Source organism: Salvelinus namaycush, chromosome 15 (assembly GCF_016432855.1).
Source record: "Salvelinus namaycush isolate Seneca chromosome 15, SaNama_1.0, whole genome shotgun sequence".
In the NCBI taxonomy this organism is placed as follows: domain Eukaryota; kingdom Metazoa; phylum Chordata; class Actinopteri; order Salmoniformes; family Salmonidae; genus Salvelinus; species Salvelinus namaycush.
Window position 1 is genome coordinate 32882360 of NC_052321.1, and position 20741 is coordinate 32903100.

Genomic DNA, 20741 nt, shown 5'->3' on the forward strand with positions numbered 1-20741 from the left:
ACAAAATGAATATCAGAGGTAGTGGGTTTATTTTTTTACTCTTTAAGACCTGTTCTAAATTAGCACACTTTGAGAGCTGAACCTTAGATACACAGAAGTGTTAAAAAAGACAGTTTTATCTTCAAATAGAAGTTTATATCAATCCATAGGGATATAATGGTCGTGACTGAGTTGAGAAAGTACTTTATAAAAATGAAGAAGAAAATTCCTGAGAATAAAACAACATTTTTAGTGTCCGCTAATAATGTCACACCTTTTTTCTTTGAGTATAGTAAATAGTGTTGAGTTACCAGAATAAAGGATGAAACAAATTTTTTATCAGTTGTTTATATGTTTTATTTCATACAATACTCACACCATAAAATGTCATTAAAATATTACAGCAATACTAACTTTATAATACAACAGATGCAAAAATACAGGAAGTTGATAGGTGATGTTCTTCAAATCACAAATTCCATGAATTATTTGATTTGAGAGCATCATGGAGTTGACTAAATAAATCACGTTATTTGGCCCGCGGCAGCATCAATGCCGAATCCAGGCAGCACCAGCAACCTTTTCAATACAGCACTAACATTTGCAATGAAATACTGTATATGTCAGGACACTGTATTGATCTGGGATATCAAAGAGAATACATATTTTATCAATAAAAGTAAGGCACATAGGCATTTCCCTTGTAACAGAGATAGATAGGCAGCAACACAAACAGCAACACACAATTTAGTTGATGACAAAACAAATGTAACATGATTTTTAGTAAGGTAAAATGTCGAATTTAAGAAAGAAAGAGGGAAAAAGAGAGTGGGCAGCAACAAACCAACAACCCAAGTGGTTAAAGAGTTTACGATTCAGTTTGAGCCCAGCCTGGAATGAGGCTTTGGAGTGCTGCACTTCTTACAACTGTTTGCCCAGTTAAGGCTTGGGTGTGTTTACACAGCGTTAAACACAACAGCCTGGGTCTGGGCAGGCAGGGAGGCAGCCTGGACACCAGATGTGGCCGTTCGACTGGACGGTCGCTCAGGCTGCTCCAGTTCGGGCAGAGCAGACAGGGGCTGCATCACAAATGGCACCCTATTGCCTTTACTATTTTTGTCCTATAGGGATGTAGGGCACTGGTCAAAAGTAGTGCACTTTATAGGGAATAGGGTGCCATTTAGGACAGAGCCAGGAACTGAGTGGACTCACTGTTGCTTCCCCCGGCGTAGTCTCAGTCAGATGACCGTCCGGACGTTGCCTGTCCCCACCTTCTTCCTCAGCACCTCCACCAGTCGCTCCAACCTGCACGGTGACAAAGAGAACAACATTCATTATAATACATGGGTTTAATATAGTGCTTTTTAATGACCCAAAGACACGTAGAGGAACCCCAAATATAGGGATCGGGAGGAAGAGAGGGAGACAGGGGAGGAAGAGGGGGAGAGGGGAAGGGGAGTAATAATGGGGAGACAGGGTGAGGAAAAGAGGGAGATGGGGTAAGGAAGAGGGGAAGAGAAAGATGAAGAGAGGGTGTGAGGAATGAATGCACCTCTCCTGGTGCAGTGGTGCCCAGCACACCCTAACTAAACACAAGGATACACTTGTTACAGGGCAGACCGGGGGTAGGATGTAGACGCTTCTTTAAGTGGTAGTCAGACCAAACCCACTGTACAAATCATTCAAATACACTGATTCTTTTCTCTCTCCTCCCATCTCTCTCTCTCTCTGATCTAGTGTTTTTCCTGGCAGAGGGGCAGGACAATAATGGTGTCCTTATGGTTGAAAAGAAAAGCAAATGATTCCCTGACAGGATGAAAATCACAGTGAATTGATGGGCGGGTGAGAGAGAGGAGAGGAATGCTTTTGGAGCGAGAGGCTGGGTGAGAGAGGGAGGAAACAGCACATTGCTTTTTTGGCTCTCTGGAAACAAGACATGTGAAGCTGGCCAAAACATGCAGTCATCACACATTCTAATTTTAAGCTATCCAGACTATTATGGGTCTGCTACTGAAATACGGATGTGATTTTACGGATGTTTATTGGCGGGTTGTACTTTTTTTTTTTTTTTTTTAAACCAGAGTCAATAATAATATTCCTAGCTATTTAGTTAAAAAGCATTCAACTGGAATTATGTTATGGTCAAAGATGTAGGGAAATTGGCTTTGACTAAAGAATATTTTGTGTATTTTCAAATAGGAACATTTCACAGGACTTGAGAGGTTTTTATCTCGTTCAATGATAATATATACTCAGCCAAAAAAGAAACGTCCTCTCACTGTCAACTGCGTTTATTTTCAGCAAACTTAACATGTGTAAATATTTGTATGAACATAACGAGATTCAACAACTGAGACATAAACTGAACAAGTTCCACAGACATGTGACTAACAGAAATGGAATAATGTGTCCCTGAACAAAGCGGGGGGTCAAAATCAAAAGTAACAGTCAGTATCTGGTGTGGCCACCAGCTGCGTTAAGTACTGCAGTGCATCTCCTCCTCGTGGACTGTACCAGATTTGCCAGTTCTTGCTGTGAGATGTTACCCCACTCTTCCACCAAGGCACCTGCAACTTCCCAGACATTTCTGGGGGGAATGGCCCTAGCCCTCACCCTCCGATCCAACAGGTCCCAGACGTGCTCAATGGGATTGAGATCCGGGCTCTTCGCTGGCCATGGCAAAACACTGACATTCCTGTTTTGCAGGAAATCACACACAGAACGAGCAGTATGGCTGGTGGCATTGTCATGCTGGATGGTCATGTCAGGATGAGCCTGCAGGAAGGGTACCACATGAGGGAGGAGGATGTCTTCCCTGTAACGCACAGAGTTGAGATTGCCTGCAATGACAACAAGCTCAGTCCGATGATGCTGTGACACACTGCCCCAGACCATGACGGACCCTCCACCTCCAAATCAATCCCGCTCCAGACTACAGGCCTCGGTGTAATGCTCATTCCTTCGACGATAAACGCGAATCCGACCATCAACCCTGGTGAGACAAAACCGTGACCCGTCAGTGAAGAGCACTTTTTGCCAGTCCTGTCTGGTCCAGCGACGGTAGGTTTGTGCTGGACTGAGGGCTTGTGTGCCCACGTTGTTGCCGATGATGTCTGGAGAAGGCCTGCCTTACAACAGGCCTACAAGCCCTCAGTCCAGCCTCTCTCAGTCTATTGCGGACAGTCTGAGCACTGATGGAGTGTGCGTTCCTGGTGTAACTCGGGCAGTTGTTGTTGCCATCCTGTACCTGTCCCGCAGGTGAGATATTCGGATGTACCGATCCTGTGCAGGTGTTGTTACACGTGGTCTACCACTGTGAGGACGATCAGCTGTCCGTCCTGTCTCCCTGTAGCTCTGTCTTAGGCGTCTCACAGTATGGACGTTGCAATTTATTGCCCTGGCCACATCTGCAGTCCTAATGCCTCCTTGCAGCATGCCTAAGGCATGTTCACGCAGATGAACAGGGACCCTGGGCATCTTTCTTTTGGTGTTTTTCAGAGTCAGTAGACAGGCCTGTTTAGTGTCCTAAGTTTTCATAACCGACCTTAATTACCTACCGTCTGTAAGCTGTTAGTGTCTTAACTACCGTTCCACAGGTGCATGTTCATTCATTGTTTACGGTTCATTGAACAAGCATGGGAAACAGTGTTTAAACCCTTTACAATGAAGATCTGTGAAGTTACTTGGATTTTTACGAATTATCTTTGAAAGACAGGGTCCTGGGAAAGGGACGTTCCTTTTCTTGCTGAGTTTAATTCCATGGTTATAATATCACTAAAGAGAATCAGATAAAGCCAAATGAAATGGGATCTTCAGGAGCACCATGGACAGGTGAAGAGCATGGTGCTAAATAGGAGGAAATTAACTAGATTACATGTAGCAAAAATTGCCCTTCAATCATGAAGGACACAAGCACATCGTGACTAGTGAACAAAATGTGAAAATAAATGTTCTTTTAATAATTGATAAAGCAATGGAAGTTTTCTTCCAAGTGCAAACATTCTTCTTCCGTAGAATTCAAAACTTTGGGAGCACTTAGGCAGGGAAGAAATCTCCAACTGTGAATGAAATTAGAATAGAAAGCCGGGACTGAACCCCAGCATACAGCAGGCTTTTTGTTATAGAGTGAGGATTTGAAGCTCTTTCCATGAAAATCCTATCCCCCGTCCTCCCCGTGACATCACTGATACGGAAATAATAAACTTGACACAAGTGGAAAGGCTACACTGCTCCTGTATTGTAATAGTTGTAAAAAAAAAAAAAATTTCACTTAGATTTTTCATATATACCATAACAAAAATCACAAGTTAAATCTTTAGTCATTGTAGTTATTAAAACAACTAATTAATCATGTGCAGTCTATTATATCAAAGTTACCTTTTAAATGTAACCTTGACTTGCAAGGTGGGGGAGTGGATGTTGATATAGTATTCTTAAATCCCTGATACTGTGCATGTGCCACGCACGCACACCCCCTGAAATAACAAACCCTTTTACACAAGGAGGGACAAGGAAGAAAGACACATCGCTGATATTTTTTAGGGAGTGCGGTCTTCTCATCTTTGAAACACGGTGCACTGATTGTTTTCCCTCAGCAGCTCAGTTGTAATGACCTGAAAAGAGCCCGAGGGTGCGTCAAAATGATCTCTCCTTTCCCCTAAAGTGTGCACTGGTTCACTTCCCTTCATGGATTTGAAAAGAAATGACTGGTATATGGAAACTCCCTCTAGCTCATACAAACACTCAATTTGTGGGGAGTAGTGAACGAGTCCACACTTCAGCAGGATGGAGAGATTATTGTGACGCAACCAGAGAATTGCGCTGCCTGCGAGACTGTCTAAGCTGTGACCTGCCAATCTGCTTGCCAAGGGTTTCTACCGACTGGCTGGTAATCAGGCAGCATCTGGGAGTGGTCTGACCCAGGTATTGTCTGTCCGGAAGTTATTCTCCATCTGTTTTCCTCAACATGGCGAGTCATCACCACCGCAAACCTGGCTGTGTTTATTTATGCGTGGTGAGGATGACACGGCGGCTAGCGCTGTGTGTAACATCAGCTTGCTGTGGAGGAGAGATCAACATATTAGCAATGGGGAGAGAAAATAAGGCCAAGAGGATTGCTAATGTTTAAGAAAGGTCCAAGTCACAAAGGCCATGCAAACACTCCAGCCACTGAATGTACAGGCCACGCACACAGGCCAACACTCACTGACACACACAGGCCAACACTCACTGACACACACAGGCAAACACGGCTCACCTAACTAGTTAACATGAACACGAGGCAAGAAATCCCCCCCCCCCCCCCCCCCCCTCTCAAACACACACAAACACACACACACCTTGTCCCCCTTGTGTGTAAATGGGGCAGCCCCTTGTTGCATTTTTAAATATATGCATTAGCCTCTCTGTCACGTTTAGACAGTTCCAGCTAGTGTGTGTCTCTGTCCAAGGTGTACTGGTGGGGATTTGGAACAACACTGTTTACCAAGGGTGGCCAGTAAACCCAAACACACACGCTGGGGAGCAGCCAGAGAAAACATAAATCCTGATTAAGAATTCAGTGTCGCAAAATCAACAATTATAGCTGGAATAAGATGGAGTAAACACGCAGCTCTTCGCATTCATTCTAAACAACCCCGAATCAGACTCTTTTTGCAGTAGAGCAGTAAAATATAAGCTACCAGGGTTTCAGTAGAGTGTGCATTGTACTGGATGGATGGTACACTTGTTAGTATTTATCAAGGTTTTAAAGCTCAGAAAGTGTTTAAAATATACAGTATATAATCAATAATTAATACAGTTACACATGACATCGAAAATGCAATGTTCAACATTTACAACGATGAATCATAAGAAAGTTACATAACACCAAATCAAGTTTGGGGTCACATAGACGAGTTGAGTATCTGGAGCATCAGCATTTGTGGGTTCGATTACAGGCTGAAAATGGCCAGAAACAAAGACCTTTCTTCTGAAGCTCATCAGTCTATTCTTGTTCTGAGAAATTAAGGCTATTCCATGCGAGAAATTGCCAAGAAACTGAAGCTCTCGTACAACGCTGTGTACTACTCCCTTCACAGAACAGCGCAAACTGTCCCTAACCAGAATAGAAAGAGGAGTGGGAGGTCCCGGTGCACAACTGAGCAAGAGGACAAGTACATTAGAGTGTCTAGTTTGAGAAACAGACGCCTCACAAGTCCTCAACTGGCAGCTTCATTAAATAGTACCCGCAAAACACCAGTCTCAACGTCAACAGTGAAGAGGCGACTCCGGGATGCTGCCCTTCTAGGCAGAGTTCCTCTGTCCAGTGTCTGTGTTCTTTTGCCCATCTTAATCTCTTCTTTTTATTGGCCAGTCTGAGATATGGCTTTTTCTTTGCAACTGCCTAGAAGGCCAGCATCCCGGAGTCGAAGTATTATGGGGTATTATGTGTAGATTGATGAGGACATAAAAAAAACAAAAAAACATTTTAGAATAAGGCTGTAACGTAACAAAAAGGCTCCTACTTTCCGAATGCACTGTAGAGCAGCAAAGGCTCTGAGATATGATGATGATGATGAGAGAGGGAGATAAAGACAGCAGTAAGCAGCGTGCCCGTAACTAGCGGGCGAGGACCACCATCTCCTGATGAAAAGGGTCTTTGTGTCCTTTCGTCTCCTCCATGGCCAATTTTGATTCAGCAGGCAGCTTCAGATAGGTCATTAGACATTCTGCTCAGCCCCTCCATCAATGGAGCTGCAGGACAGTCAGCCCCCGGCACTCAGGTGCCACATTCTGGGCCGCCTCTCCGTTTCCTCTGGCAAGCCGTGTCCTCTAGGGGGTGATGAGGGGGGAGAGGGGGAAGGGGGGAGAGAGCGAGGTAACTCGGCTCCTCGTGCATTCTTCTCACAGCCGTGCGACGGGGCCCGCGTCAGAGCTGCTTCCCACTGACTCCCACACCACCACAACCCAAATGGTGCCCTATTCCCCTACATAATGAGCTACTTTTGACTTGAGCCCTAGTGCACTATAGAGAATAGGGTGCCATCTGGGACGCATCCCAGCAGGACCAGGGCCATCCATCTGGGGGTCAGTTAACGGTCGAGTGTGACTGTCTTCTGATGCTACTGCTGCTGCTGCTCATCCTTGCCCTGGGCCGCAGTCTCTACCCACCCTCCACACCTTGACACATCTAACCACCCTGACAGGCCTCTTTCTGGGAAAGGATCTGACTGAAAGATGTCCCAGTCCCAGACCATGCTCTGAAACTGTTAACACTACCTTGTTAGCCTCCACTAGGAACCAGTAGTAAAAAAATAAATAAAATAAAAATCATAAAAGTGCAGAACATCAGTATCAGTACCAGTTCAGTGCACGCAAAGTAATTGCTAGCTGCAGTTTTCCAAACTATTCCCAGTCTGCACACTGCAAGAGCAGTTGAGCCAGCGGACTGAAAATGTTGCCTTCATACGGGAAGTGTGCGTTAGTTTTTACATTTACAGTGAAGGTTGTAGAAGACGCGGTGTGATCTTCCGAGCATAATGGAGGCCCTCCAGTGAGGATCGTTTAAATACAATACCAACCAGAATCCCCTCTTTTCTCCCTCCCAATCTGAGGGGTGTGGGGGGGAAGCCTTTCAGCTTTCCCAGTGCTGAGAACTGTCACCCCCCCTCCATCACCATCCCCCAATCCCCCTGTTAATTCACCAGGCAAACAGATGAGCAGGGCGACTGCTGTTTGTTTAGTGGGGAGCGGGTGGCTCCAGTGTGACTGTGGGAGGATGCAGGAGCAGCAGAGTTCAGGCTGGGACTGAGAAGAGAAGGCCTCCCAGACAACCAGTAACCAACTATCCTTCAGCATGGACACCCCTAGCACAAGTCAAGAGGATGGGGGTAGGGTGCAGCAGGAGTCATGGGGGGCGAGAAGGTTTTGGGGATGGGAAGGGTGGGGAATCTGTTGCAGGGGCTAGGGAGGAGCATGCGTTTACCAAATTCTTGTCATGGGGCAACATGGCGGGGATTAAAAAACGTGTCTATATTAAGTGAAACTAAATTGGCGGTGGTGGATTTGACCTTCATTTTCAGATGTCGAGAAAGTACATTTGATTTAGTAGCAGTTCTTCATGGGCTAGTCATTACTGAGGGATCTGTAAAAGCAGAGTTGTGCTCTAGTTAGCTACTCACTTCTGTACTTTCTCGTTGGCCTCCCTCGCTGCCTCTTGGGAGTGTTGTAGCTGGGCTTGGGTGTTCTGGTGCTCCGAGGCCATTCTCTGGAGCTGAGCCAGGAGGGGCTGCTGGTGGGGGGGACTGGCCAGACCAGAGGGGGCTTCCCTGGGCTGGAGGGGCTTGGTCTGGAGGGTCTGGGTTGGAGAGCTGAGATATGAGGCCCCTTGCTCTGTCTGACTGGTGGTCCCTAACTCACATTGGGCTTGGTGCAAGCTGTAGGGAGAGATAAGATTAATTAAACGAGATGATACTTAATTGCAGTGGTGTAAAGTACTTACATAAAAATACTTTAAAGTACTACTTAAGTCGTTTTTTATCTGTACTTTACAATTTATATGTTTGACTACTTTTACTTCACAACATTCCTAAAGAAAATAATGTACTTTTTACTCCAGTACATTTTCAATTCTTAGCAGGACAGGAAAGTGGTCCAATTCACTCACTTATCAACAGAACATCTCTGGTCATCCCTACAGCCTCTGATCTGGAGGACTCACTAAACACAAATGCTTCGTCTGATTTTCTTATTATAAGCTATTTGAATTATTTATACTTTTACTTTTGATACTTAAATATATTTAAAACCAAATACTTTTAGACTTTTACTCAAGTGGTATTTTTCTGGGCGACTTTCACTTAAGTCATTTTCTATGAAGGTATCTCTACTTTTACTAAAGTATGACAATTGGATACTTTTTCCACCACTTCTTAATTGAATTCTCCCTTGCATCACAATAATCCATCATTACACAGATACTAAAATGTTACACAGTAAAACCATGGACGTCAACACATCACCAGCTACACACCGGTACTTCAGGAAGCTACAGGGTGTCAGCTAACAACAACAGCGTTAGGACTGTTAACAAGGCGCTCTGAAAAAAGCAGTTCTCATTATATTTGATTGACACATTGATGTGATCCTTTGGCTTAGAATTCGGTGGGAGGAAAATATTTGTACATACTGGGTCGACTGAACACCAAAGAGGCACAACTACTGAAAACAACCTCAGCTACAACAAGTACAGCATAGGTTGTAGAAAAAGGAAGGATGAGAAGTCGCTGCAATGATACAATAGTAGCTCTTGTAGCTTGAAAGTGCAGTACAGGGATGATGCACTGAACAGGCTTCCAACCAACAAGTCTCCTTTACTCTACACTTCTGACTTTGCAGTCAGAGTGCAGCTGGACACATTCCTAACACAAACAGACAGAAACTTGACCTTAACCAATGAAAGCATGCCTGCAGTTTAACTGACAGTAGGGAACGTTATTCTGTATTAACACCCCGTGGCAAAGAGACACGTTTAATATTCAAACGCTATGTCACTACATGAGACAATATCTGGAGGCAATAATGCAGCAGAATGTCAGTGGAATATATTACCGTACATTACTGACGGGACTGACTGACTGAAAGCATCAAACGAGTATGACCGAGCGTGTGTGTGTGTGTGTGTGTGTGTGTGTGTGTGACTGAGAGCATCAAACTGGTTGAGACAGGAGCGCAAGGTGAAAGCAGACAGGTGTTTCCAATGAGATGAGAGAGAGAATCTCTCAAATAAAGAGAGAAAGCAGCTCTCAAAAAGAGAACGATTGAGGTAAACACTACATCGGTGTGGTTATATTATCAATAGAGCTTGGTAGGGTGGTGTAGGGTACTCTTCACCTTAGTAAAGGGCTGACAAAACCCATTATCTATTGGGAAGGAGAGGAAACCAAACATTTCCCATTGACCCCAACTCTGACTATGTATGCATTCCAAATGGTCCCTTACTTTGGATGCATACATAGTCAGAGTTGGGGTCAATGGGTCAAAAGTACTATATAGGGATTTTTTTATTTAATTTAAACTTTATTTATTTAGGCAAGTCAGTTAAGAACTAATTCTTATTTACAATGACGGCCTATACCGGACAAACTCGGACGACGTTGGGCCAATTGTGCGCCGCCCTATGGGACTCCCAATCACGGCCGGTTGTGATACAGCCTGGATTCGAACCAGGGTGTCTGTAGTGACGCCTCCAGCACTGAGATGCAGTGCCTTAGACCGCTGCGCCCCTCAGGAACCCAACTAGGAACAGGGTGCCATTTGGGACAAATCCTATTACAGATTTATTACTCCATTCTTCACTCGATTACAGTACAGGAACAATACCCTTGCCCGTCCGCAGTTCAGTTATTAACCCAAACCAATTCCAATGCATATTTTTGGACAATCCCACAAGAATGTGTTCAATCAATTAAAAAAATATATTTGAAAAATATGTCTCACTGGCAATATGATTAAAAATGAGATTGGAAAATGAGGCTCTCTCTCTCTCCAAAGACCAATATGTGATCCTTAATTTAGCAAGAGTTTCAAGTCACTGTTATTGACGCACAGAGATAAAATAGAAATAATAATCATCAACATCATTGAACAATCTGGTGAAGGCCATTGGATGACACAATCCTTGACTTGCAATATAACTAAGTATGCAATAACCCCAGGGCATTCCACTTCTATAACTGAAAGATTTATATTATATATTTTCCACAATTTGCTTGATTAAAAAAAAATCACTGTACCTCAGCAGAGTTAAATATCAATTCAAAGCTAAACATTAAAACAACCCCATTCATTGAAGGGGCAGGTAACTAGCTAGGTCAAGGCTCTCCAACCCTGTTCGTGGAGAACTACTCTCCTGTAGGTTTTCACTCCAACCCCAGTCGTAGCTAACCTGGTTCAGCTTCTCAACCAGCTAATTATTAGAATCAGGTGCGCTAGATTAGTGTTGGAGTGAAAATCTACAGGACTGTAGTTCTCCAGGAACAGGGTTGGAGAGCCCTGAGCTAGGTAATAAGGTTTGGTCAGATAACAATACCCTTTCTATCCTCCATTAGCTCTATGAGCGACATTATAGTCAGTTGTCCACTGACGGCTGACAATCTAATCTAGATTAATGACCGGAGGTCTCTGCTGCCATTCCAGGTAGGCGTGTGGACATAGCTTTAAAATCATATCAGTCATTCTGGCCTGTAATGAGTTTCAGAGGGGGAAGATGAAGCTCCTGTTTAATGCTTCCTCTTGTTTTTCAGAGCTGAGGGTAATCAATTCAGCTGTGCTATTGATAGCTATTGGAGTGATGTAAAGTTTGTGTGCTTTGTTTAATTAAATGTAAACATATTGGGTCTGAAGGCCTGATGACAGTGACAAACAAGGACAGAGGAGGGAAGGGGAGTGTTGCTTAAATATGGATTATCTTATCTGACCCTGGCAACCGCGCCTCGACCCCGCAGCTACACTATACCCCTCGCTTTACAACACACATGGAAACCAATCAACAGGAAAGAGAAACATTGTCCTCAAACTGTTCAAATTAATTTCCTGGTAGAGCAAAAGAGCGAACGAAGCAGGGAGAGAGAATGGAGGGGGAGATTCTGAATTGGGCAAAAGTCTGTCTTCTCCTCGACTCCTCTGTGACCAGGAAACCGATAAGTGGTCGAAGAGAGTGTCAATTCGTTAGTAGGCAAACATAGGAGTCTGCTCCCCTCCTTAATTACCTACTTCGGCAAAGGATGCACAAGAGTATCCTCGCGCTTCGGAAGTGTTTTAAAATCCGCCAGCCCACCTTTGAATCAGTTGTTGTTTGCACTCATTTAAAACCAATATGCTACTTATCATTGTATCTGTAAAATGTCTTGCACAACTAGCTACATTTATTTTGATCAATTTACAACGTTATTTTGGGATTTCACCCCTGTAAACGTTAGTTGCCTGATGACACGTGAGTGGAGGAGTCTCATTTCATGCAATGAAACCTTTCCTCTCCTCGCCTCCACTCCTCAATGACCTTTTTCAAAAAGAGGCAAGGAGAGGACAGAGGACAGCAAAACCAATTGAGGTTCTCCCAGGGAGACACAGAGAGCTACCTATTGAGAGAGTGGTTAAACGAGACCACAAACCAGATGAGAGGTGATTTGAAGTTGTGTTTCTAACTGAAATCTGCTACTGTGATCACATGAAAGTAAAATTAGGGGATTTTAGCACCAATATTTAATAGTGCTGACAACTTCCATGGGAAGTACTCCTTGGAACAACAACAACAAAAGCACAAGGCCATGCATGTACTGTACTGTTAGAGCTGATCCCGTTCCATTCATGAGGACGAGTGTCGGTTTAATGTAGCTAGGAAGTTCCTGTTGTACTGATCTGATCACATTTCATCCATCTGTGTTTCATCCAAATACCTAGCTGGAGTGAGAAATAGGTCTAGTCAGCTCCCATGACTTTCTTGTCATGAAGTACAGTATTTACAACAAGTGACGCTCCGCTCCAGATTCCTCACTCTTATCTCCCCACCTGCTCTTGTGCGTCTGTGTCTATCTATAGAATGCTCATGACTATTCATTCTGTGTTTCTGAACATGGTGGCTTTCTGCACCAGTTTCTGCCAGTGACCTACAGAACAGTCTGCAACGCAGAACAGTTAGCCATTAAGTCCCCCAATCAGATAACACAGCACAGACGCTAGAGCTCAATGAACCTGCCCTCCAAATCTAGAGATGGGTATGTCACAAATGGCACCCTATTCCCTATATAGTGCGCTACGTTTGACTAGAGCCCTATGGGCCCTGGTCAAAAGCAGTGCACTATATAAGGGTGTAGGGTGCCATTTTAGGATGTATGTATGGTTAATGGTTAGTGTGGAGGGGGATTGTTAGGGGCTGGGTATGTAAAATACCATTTAATAGAGACTTATCTCTCTGGGCTCTAAACAAATAAACCACAAGGTCAGCAGAGAGAGCCTGGTCACAGACCTCTCCTGTTACCAGACAGGTACACCAAGCTACATACTGGACAGGATAACGTTCGGTCACCTACCTACCTTGGCACCTCTGAGAGGCAGCCAGGTCACCTCACCTTTTATGACACATGTACAGTATCCCAAGCCAAACCACATTAACTGGGAGGATAGCCACCTTCAGTACCTTGGCTCTAGACTGGTCCCAGATCTGTTTATGCTGTATAGCCAACTCCTATGATCGTTGTCATGTTTGGCATGACAATATATTAAAGACCATAGCAGTTGGCAAGACAGCACAAACAGATCTGGGACCAGGATATCTTGGCTCCTACTACCATAGAAATAAATCACAGTGAGACACTCTCAGGACTGAGAGGAGTGTCCATGTTGTTTATACTGGCTTGTCCCTATATAACGCGTTTCTATCATCTGCCTACGATGTAGGAACACAAACCAATTTGGGTTTGAGGTTCGGCAGTTTGCCAGGGTGCTGCTGTGCGTTTTGAATTACTTCCTCCGTTTCTATCTCGATGGAGTTTAGCTTGCTCGGAGGGCTCCCAGACAATCCGCCAAATGTATTGGGCAGCACAGACTGAAAAGGAAGGGCTAACCCTGAGTCTGAGGCAATGGTTAACTTTTCCTTGTTGTTAGTCAGGATTGATGGTGACGTACGTTATGTATCACCTTAAAATGAACCTAAAATGCCCCATGAAAGTGAAGAGGAAATTCAGCAACTCCCGAGGGACAGTGGAAGTTGATAAAAATACTTCTTTACTGTTAAAGCCAATGCGGAGCCTTCATCGGGGTTTTGTGCAGATATGAACGTATATAGTGAAGCCCCAGTAGGAAACTCCAGGCAGCCTGTCTTGTTTCCGTCTGCTAGCCAAGCTAATGACTATTGAGTTTTTAGGTGTTAAAGTGCGACCCACTCAGCCTCCGTTATAATCAGCCTTCCCTAGGGAGCCGTCTGTCTGTCCGTTCGGAGTGTTAATACGTGTCCTGCTTGGGCTGACTGACTCCCTCCAGCAGCCTTGGGTTCAGTCCCAAATGGCACCCTATTCACCTATGTAGTGCACTACTTTTGACCAGGGCTCATATGTCTCCGGTTAAAAGTAGTGCACTATGTAGGTAATAGGGTGGCATTTAGGACACATTTGGAACACCGCCCTGGTCTGGCTGGGTCTCAAACAAAGCACCGGCCGTCTCCCCTCTCCCTCAGCCCACCCCCTCCAACGTCAACCCTTTAAAACAACTGTCCCCCGTCGGCTAGTACATTTCTCCCTATTTTTGCTTTTTATCAACAGGGGTTTCTCTGAACATGGAACCCCATAATGTGAGTCTGTGTTTTGACGAGGTAGGCTGGCCGGTCGCTAGCGTTTTGGCCCCTTCTCTTCTTCTTTATTTTTATTTGACGTCTGCTGCCTCCCTTTCATGTGATTGGGTGTGTTGTTATCCTGGGGACACAATGGAGAGGGCCAGTGAATCCTCAGAGCAAACAGACACACATAGCCGAGCCATCTTCTCTTCTGGGCTTTGTTGGGCCTCGAAGGCTGGTTCCCCACATAAAGGTCTAGCACCACAGGACCAGTACAAGACCCACTCTTCTATCTCACGCTTTCTTTCTCCCGTTCTCACACAAAGCAAATTGTCTGAGAAGAGGAGAAAACAATGTCGTCCTCAGTGTCTAGGAGTAAAGCCAGGGTGAGTTGGGGGGCTTCAGAAAATCCTACTAGTGTTCTCATAGAGCCTCTTCCCATTTACTACACTTCTGGTAAAAATACCGTCCGCTACACATATTACTCAAATGTAAACTTGCGTGCTTGCTACGTCTTGACTGCTACCCCAGACAGTTTCCCCCTTAAAGCAGGGCAGTGTGAACAAAATTGTCACGTTGAGCCAACATTCTTACAGTATAAATGGTAATAGCTGAGAAATGTTTTTAAAACAGCTGAAATCTATAGACATTTTCCAAAAACATGTCAAATGTAGTCCCCACTTAATTTTTAACATTGTGTGGTGATTTCAGAGGTGGGGGGATGGAATTGTTTTCCAGGGGCCCAGAGTTTTTCCTGATCTGGTAGTAGGCTAACGTAACCAACTTCGGACCCAAGTTGCAGCGTACAGCAGTAATAAATCAGCTGTAAAGAAAACGGTTTTATATGGGCTATGAAGGGTTGCATCGTATAGGCCTTTGCATCTGTAATTAAAAATATACTCATAAAGTATGTCATCATCATTGTGTTAATTGATTAATTCAAGTCAATAATATTGATTAAAAAGGCCTAGGTAGCCTAGCCACCTGAAGTGTGAATATAAACCAAATTTGATCACATTCACATTTTCTCAGAATACAAATAAATGGGCCTATTTTAGGCTATAAATACATACTGTAGCTTGGGCTATAAAAACACGATGCTACGTTTCCCCTGGCCCCGATGGGATCAGAGCGCATAGGTGTTTCTAAGCTACCTGGAGCTGTGGTTGTTATTAGTAGTCTACAGTTGATCAGACTGAAGCACAGACTAATTGTGCACATTTACAAATCATTAAAAAAACAACAATTGTGGCGGGTATGGGCTTCCATATAAAACAGCTTATTGTGGTGAATTCACTCATACTCGCATTTACAGTCGCAATTTGCTTTTACCATATGCAATGATTTGCATGATATTGATAAAAATATATCATTTGTGATAGGCTAACATTACTTGATGAAGACATGCTCTTATAGTAACTCTGAGATTTTGTCTTGTGGCATACAGACGAGAAAATAAAGCCTTTAATTTTCTACACATACAAGCATGTAAATTGTTGCATTATTCAAGAGCGTAATATGGTTTGGTTGCATTATTCAATAGTGTCATATGTTTGAGAAGAAAGGTTTCTGTCATTGTTGAATAGTTTGCACTTAATGGCCAGGGGCTACAGTGATATTTTACAGTCAATTTGAGCTGCGAACCAAAATGTTCTGTTGCCATCCACAACGAAAGTTAAGGCAACGATGTAATGTGGTAGAATTAGAAAGTAGAATTCTCTTTCGTCGCCCCGCTCCTCAGACTCTTCTTCGTATCTCGTAGTGGGAATAGGACCATAGATCTGTCACAACGTGTTCACCAACGCCAGACAAACACTCAACCACATGACAGATGAGATGCAGATAAAGCCAAAAGAGAAAACGTACTATCAAAATATGGGAAACATTAAGAACAGGATGCAGGTTACCAAACCAGAATGGCTACTTTCTGAGCCAACGGAAAATACACAATGAAGGATATCGACACTGCTGGAAGTTCAAGTGTCCCATGTTTTTTGTCTCTTTTTTAAGGCGTTCATTTCTTCCATTGAATGACAAATGACAAAAACTGTCATTGGCGGATTAAAGCTGAGACAAATAAAAAGCAACCTTTCCTTATTTTTCTGTATTTTCCAAAACTTCTAATAAAGAAGTTCCCACGGATTAATATTATAAGTCTAACTAGAGTGTAATTACTTATTTTAGCTATCTCAATCCAGAGCAAACACTGCATATGAGGTCCAGTTTTAACTCTTAATATGGATTTTCTTGAGTATGTTGGAGGGAGAGCTGGCTCAGAACATGCTTCTCATTTTTAATAAGTGGGAGAGCGATGATCTGTCTTGCTGTGCAGAATTTTATTTGATTAAGAAGTTAAAATGAGGTGTGACACACCCAACTCTTTCAGCCAAACACAATTGAAAGGATCTATGGTCCCATGAATGTGTAACACTCTCCCTGCTGCTAATATTATTGGTGCAGAATTGGATTCAAAATTACACTGGAATATAATACTTTATTACTAGGGTCAGTATTTTACAATTGTTACATAAATTATGGGATACTTTTTGTTTACATAAAATATACTATTGGAAAAATGCACGATTGAGCATTACATTATATTATTGATATGATTACACAAATTACTTCCCACTAAGATCCTGCTAAGTCACATCAAAGCGGACTAATATATCGCTTATCATATTTCACTGTTGTGCCTTTAAATATCCAATACTTGGAGCTGCGTAACCACAGCAGAAATCATATCAATGTACCAAGCAGCAATAAACCATATATTCATACTAACTGTGAATGTTCACTTATGCAGATAGGGATTCCTATATTTGAATCTTCTATGCAGATGATAGTGAAGGTGTAGCATTTTTAAAAGGGGAAGTGTGTGTCTGTCACCTGTGGTACGCTCGCAGTGTTTGTATTTCCTCCTCCAGCCGTTGAATGTGCTCCAGGGCCCTGTCCCTCTCTCTCTGGACCGCCTCTACGTCCTCCTGGTAACACTACAACACAACGGACAGACAGACCGTTCAGAATGATGCAGATAGAAATGCAATGAATAGATCGAACATGATTACTATTTGTAACATCACTGATCTTTTGTGTAGAACACAAACACTATCTCCAGCACCTTCTGGTAAAAACACAAGGAACAGACACACACACATCCCATCACAGTTTGACAAACATAGCTTGTAGCAGCCAAGTGACATTGTGCCCGGGTGGTTGAATCAATGTTTTTCATCAATGGCTCTCTCTTTCTGAAAGACATTCACAAATGCTCCTGCATTTTGACCATTTTGATTTGACAATAAAGTTATCACACTTTTCATAAAACGTCTTATGCATTCCGTTTTTGAACACTGGAAAAAGTAGTTTACTCAAAACCAAATCATGTTTATATGCAGCTGAATTATCACTTCTTTACGGTTCTCGCAGTAGTTTTTGTACTGAGGCCGAAGCTGCAAATGTAACATCACTGATTCCTCTCACACAGAGAACTATCCATGTCTGCAGCGTAGCAGCGTATGTCTTTTAACTGCGTTTTAATTCAGCGCATGTAGAGCGCCAGCAGTCCCAGCAGCACACAGGGAGCATCCAACACAATGAGGATGCTCTGAGGGGATCCCATTCATGCTATTGTCTCTCCACTCAGCACCTACTCAGAGGGCCTACCGGGAAGGGAGGCCGGCGGGACTGGTCGCGGCGGTGGGTGGGAGCAGGGGACGCTGGGTAAACAGTGTGTGTGTGTGAGTGAATGTGTCCTGGGCACCCCTGTGGTTAAACCTGGCCCACAATAAAGACCCTGCTAATTAGCAGCCGTTGAAACAGATGTATTTATGGTCTCAACAGCTGGGAGAGGAGGGAACAATGGAGGAGGTTTAAATAAACAAGGCAGACAGGGCCATACTGTAAATGATCGCAATATCTATAGCTTCTGTGTGATAGGGGAGGAGGGAGAGAGCTAGGAGGGGATTTGTCTAAATCTGTGAGAGGAGAAGAGAATTGGACAACAGGGTTATTGGACAAATTCAGAAAGTACCTAACTGTTAAAAAAAATATGCACCTCATTTTTTAAGCCTTTTATGACTTGGGCAAGGATTGTAGAGGCTGAAACCATATGAGCACTGGGCTGGGGTCTGGTCTGCTGCTATAAACACCTTTGGCCTAACTAAGTACATGCAGCTTCCCCTCGGGTCTCCAGAACCATCCTTCTAATTACTGGCACCAAGGTCTCCCAAGTCAAAGAGAACATCAAAAAGAGGCCAACCTCTAAAGTCAATATGTACTTTTCACCAACAGGGAGGAGAGCTCGACTTCAAAGCCAGTTTCTTTTAATCATATGTATTATATCAGCATTCATTAGAATAATATCCAAATGAGGTTGACAGAGTAGCGGGTTAACCTGTTGTGATGATGAAGGCAGGCAGTCCTGTGAAGGAGAATAACTAGCGTGACCTTTTAGAGGTACAGTACAGGAGGTTGCAGGGCATACAGCCGGTGGTGGGGCGGATGGGGCCAAAGTGCAACAGATTGGCAGCAGGGACTGGCTGGCATTTCTGACTCGGTGGGAACTGGGAAGATCAATCTATGGAAAGCTGCATCTGTTATGACACACAACAAACTATTGACTGATGTGGACTTTGTTGATGGATATAAATAGAAGATCTAATATATATTTGATTCTGGACTATGTTCTCAACATTCTCCGTAATCTTATTCATCTGTAGTGGCCAATTAGAATAATTGAATTTAAACTAGTGTCAAATTGCACTGCCTTTCCTCCTCCTGTCATCCAGTCTGAATCACTTGCTATTGTTAATGGACATCAATCAAAGAGATAGCGACAGCCAGAGACCACACCTGGCAACTAAGCCCTTGACATACTAGACCGCAGCAACAAGTAACGTACCTGCATTCACATTAAACCGAGGGCTAGTTAATGAGCAAGTGTATGATGACTGTGCTTTCATGATAATGTCTTCAACAAATAATAGTATCAAGCTGTAGGTTTCAGATCCTATTTTCATTTTTTAAAGCTCCAATGCTGCTGTTTCTAGCTCAATATCAAATCATTTCTGGGCAGCAATTACATCACTTAGTGTGATTGTTTTTTTTTTAAAGAAACAAAAATAGCAATTTCTCAAGCAAGAATTTGGCTAGTACAGTTTGAAAGTGGTCTGAGTGGGGAGGGGAAAACGAGCTGTTATTGGTAGAGAGGTTTGGTCTCTTCTCATTGGTCTATTAACTAATTTCCCGCACAGTGATGTCACCAGGCAGGCCAAAACTCCATCCCAAACATACACTAAAAGGCATTATCATAATTTTCACAATTTCACAGTATTATTCCCACCTCAGTGTGAATAGAAATGTATATAAAACACAGAAAAATCATGTTTTCATCTATGAGTGCCTGTGAGAGTACCAGTTCTTCAGTCTTCTCAAGGACGCTCTGGAAGTGGGTCCTAAAGCTCTGTGTGTGTGTGAGAGAGTGTGTGGGCTTGTCTTGAGCGGAGTAGATGTCTGTGACTTTAGGGCCCTCTGAAATGGCAGGGGTGGAGAGGAGAGGGCCGGGGTTGAGGGGTTCTCATTGCTCTCAATGCTCAGGTCATTTCAAGTGGTCTGTTGTAGTGGCTGCCCTAGCCCTGAACCACCTGTGTTTGCACACCAGCTTTTCTTTCAAGCACTGACAGCCCAGAATAATCGCACTGCAATGCTCCTCTCCCCGCCTCGCCAATGCAGTTAATCATTACGACTGCTTCCTCCGTCTAGCTAGCCCTAGCAGCTCAGATTCAGCCTGCTCCTCCACAACACTTCTACTTGACATTACTTAGTCATGCTAGGGAAGAATTTGGTATCATGATCAAATGCAAGTCTGGGGGCCTTAAAATGTAAACAAATTGGGAATGTTGGGTTGGCCATGTCCCTGTTTCTATAATTCTTTAGAAAATAAACCAGTTAGGTTATGAGTATACAGAGAGTCCATTCATGCAGTTATAGAAAAAATAGATTTAAAATGAGTACATTTTCTGCACGTCGAGATGAATTTCAGCAGAAGACACTGACCTTTCTATTTTGAAATCAATTTAAAAGTCATTTTCTCTCAGCTGGATTCTTTAAAGTAAAATGTCAATTGATGAATCAAAGATCTGTGAGTTTTTAAATTGTTTTGTGGATCTGTTCCCGGCACTGTTGACTAATTTTATGACAGCTGTTCCCGTTTCATTTTAAATTAAAACCCTGCTCTGTAATCCCAGGAGCCAATCTATAATTAAGGGGATTTATAGAAAAACCAAGTGCTACATTAATAACAAAATGTAATATATTTCTTAATAAGCCATCAGTGGAGAAACCTTCTAAGAAATAAAGAAGAGTACAAATACTGGCAGCAAGCAGCCTTTAGAAAGAGCAGAAGAAGACTGGACGGAGGTTCTCATAGTTGAGTTAAAGCAGAAGAACTCAT

General features: G+C 43.3%; 1 protein-coding gene across 1 annotated transcript in view; it reads right to left on the reverse strand.

Annotated features, from left to right (window-relative positions):
• Positions 1-317: 317 nt before the first annotated feature.
• The window catches only part of mipol1 (mirror-image polydactyly 1), a 71616-nt gene continuing 51192 nt past the window's right edge, over positions 318-20741 (reverse strand). The window contains exons 12-14 of the mRNA XM_039009790.1: positions 17177-17280; positions 8142-8396; positions 318-1284 (exon numbers count right to left, since the gene is read on the reverse strand). Coding sequence (XP_038865718.1) covers positions 1218-1284; positions 8142-8396; positions 17177-17280 — 426 coding nt within the window. The 3' untranslated portion in view covers positions 318-1217. The remainder of the gene's footprint in view (positions 1285-8141; positions 8397-17176; positions 17281-20741) is intronic.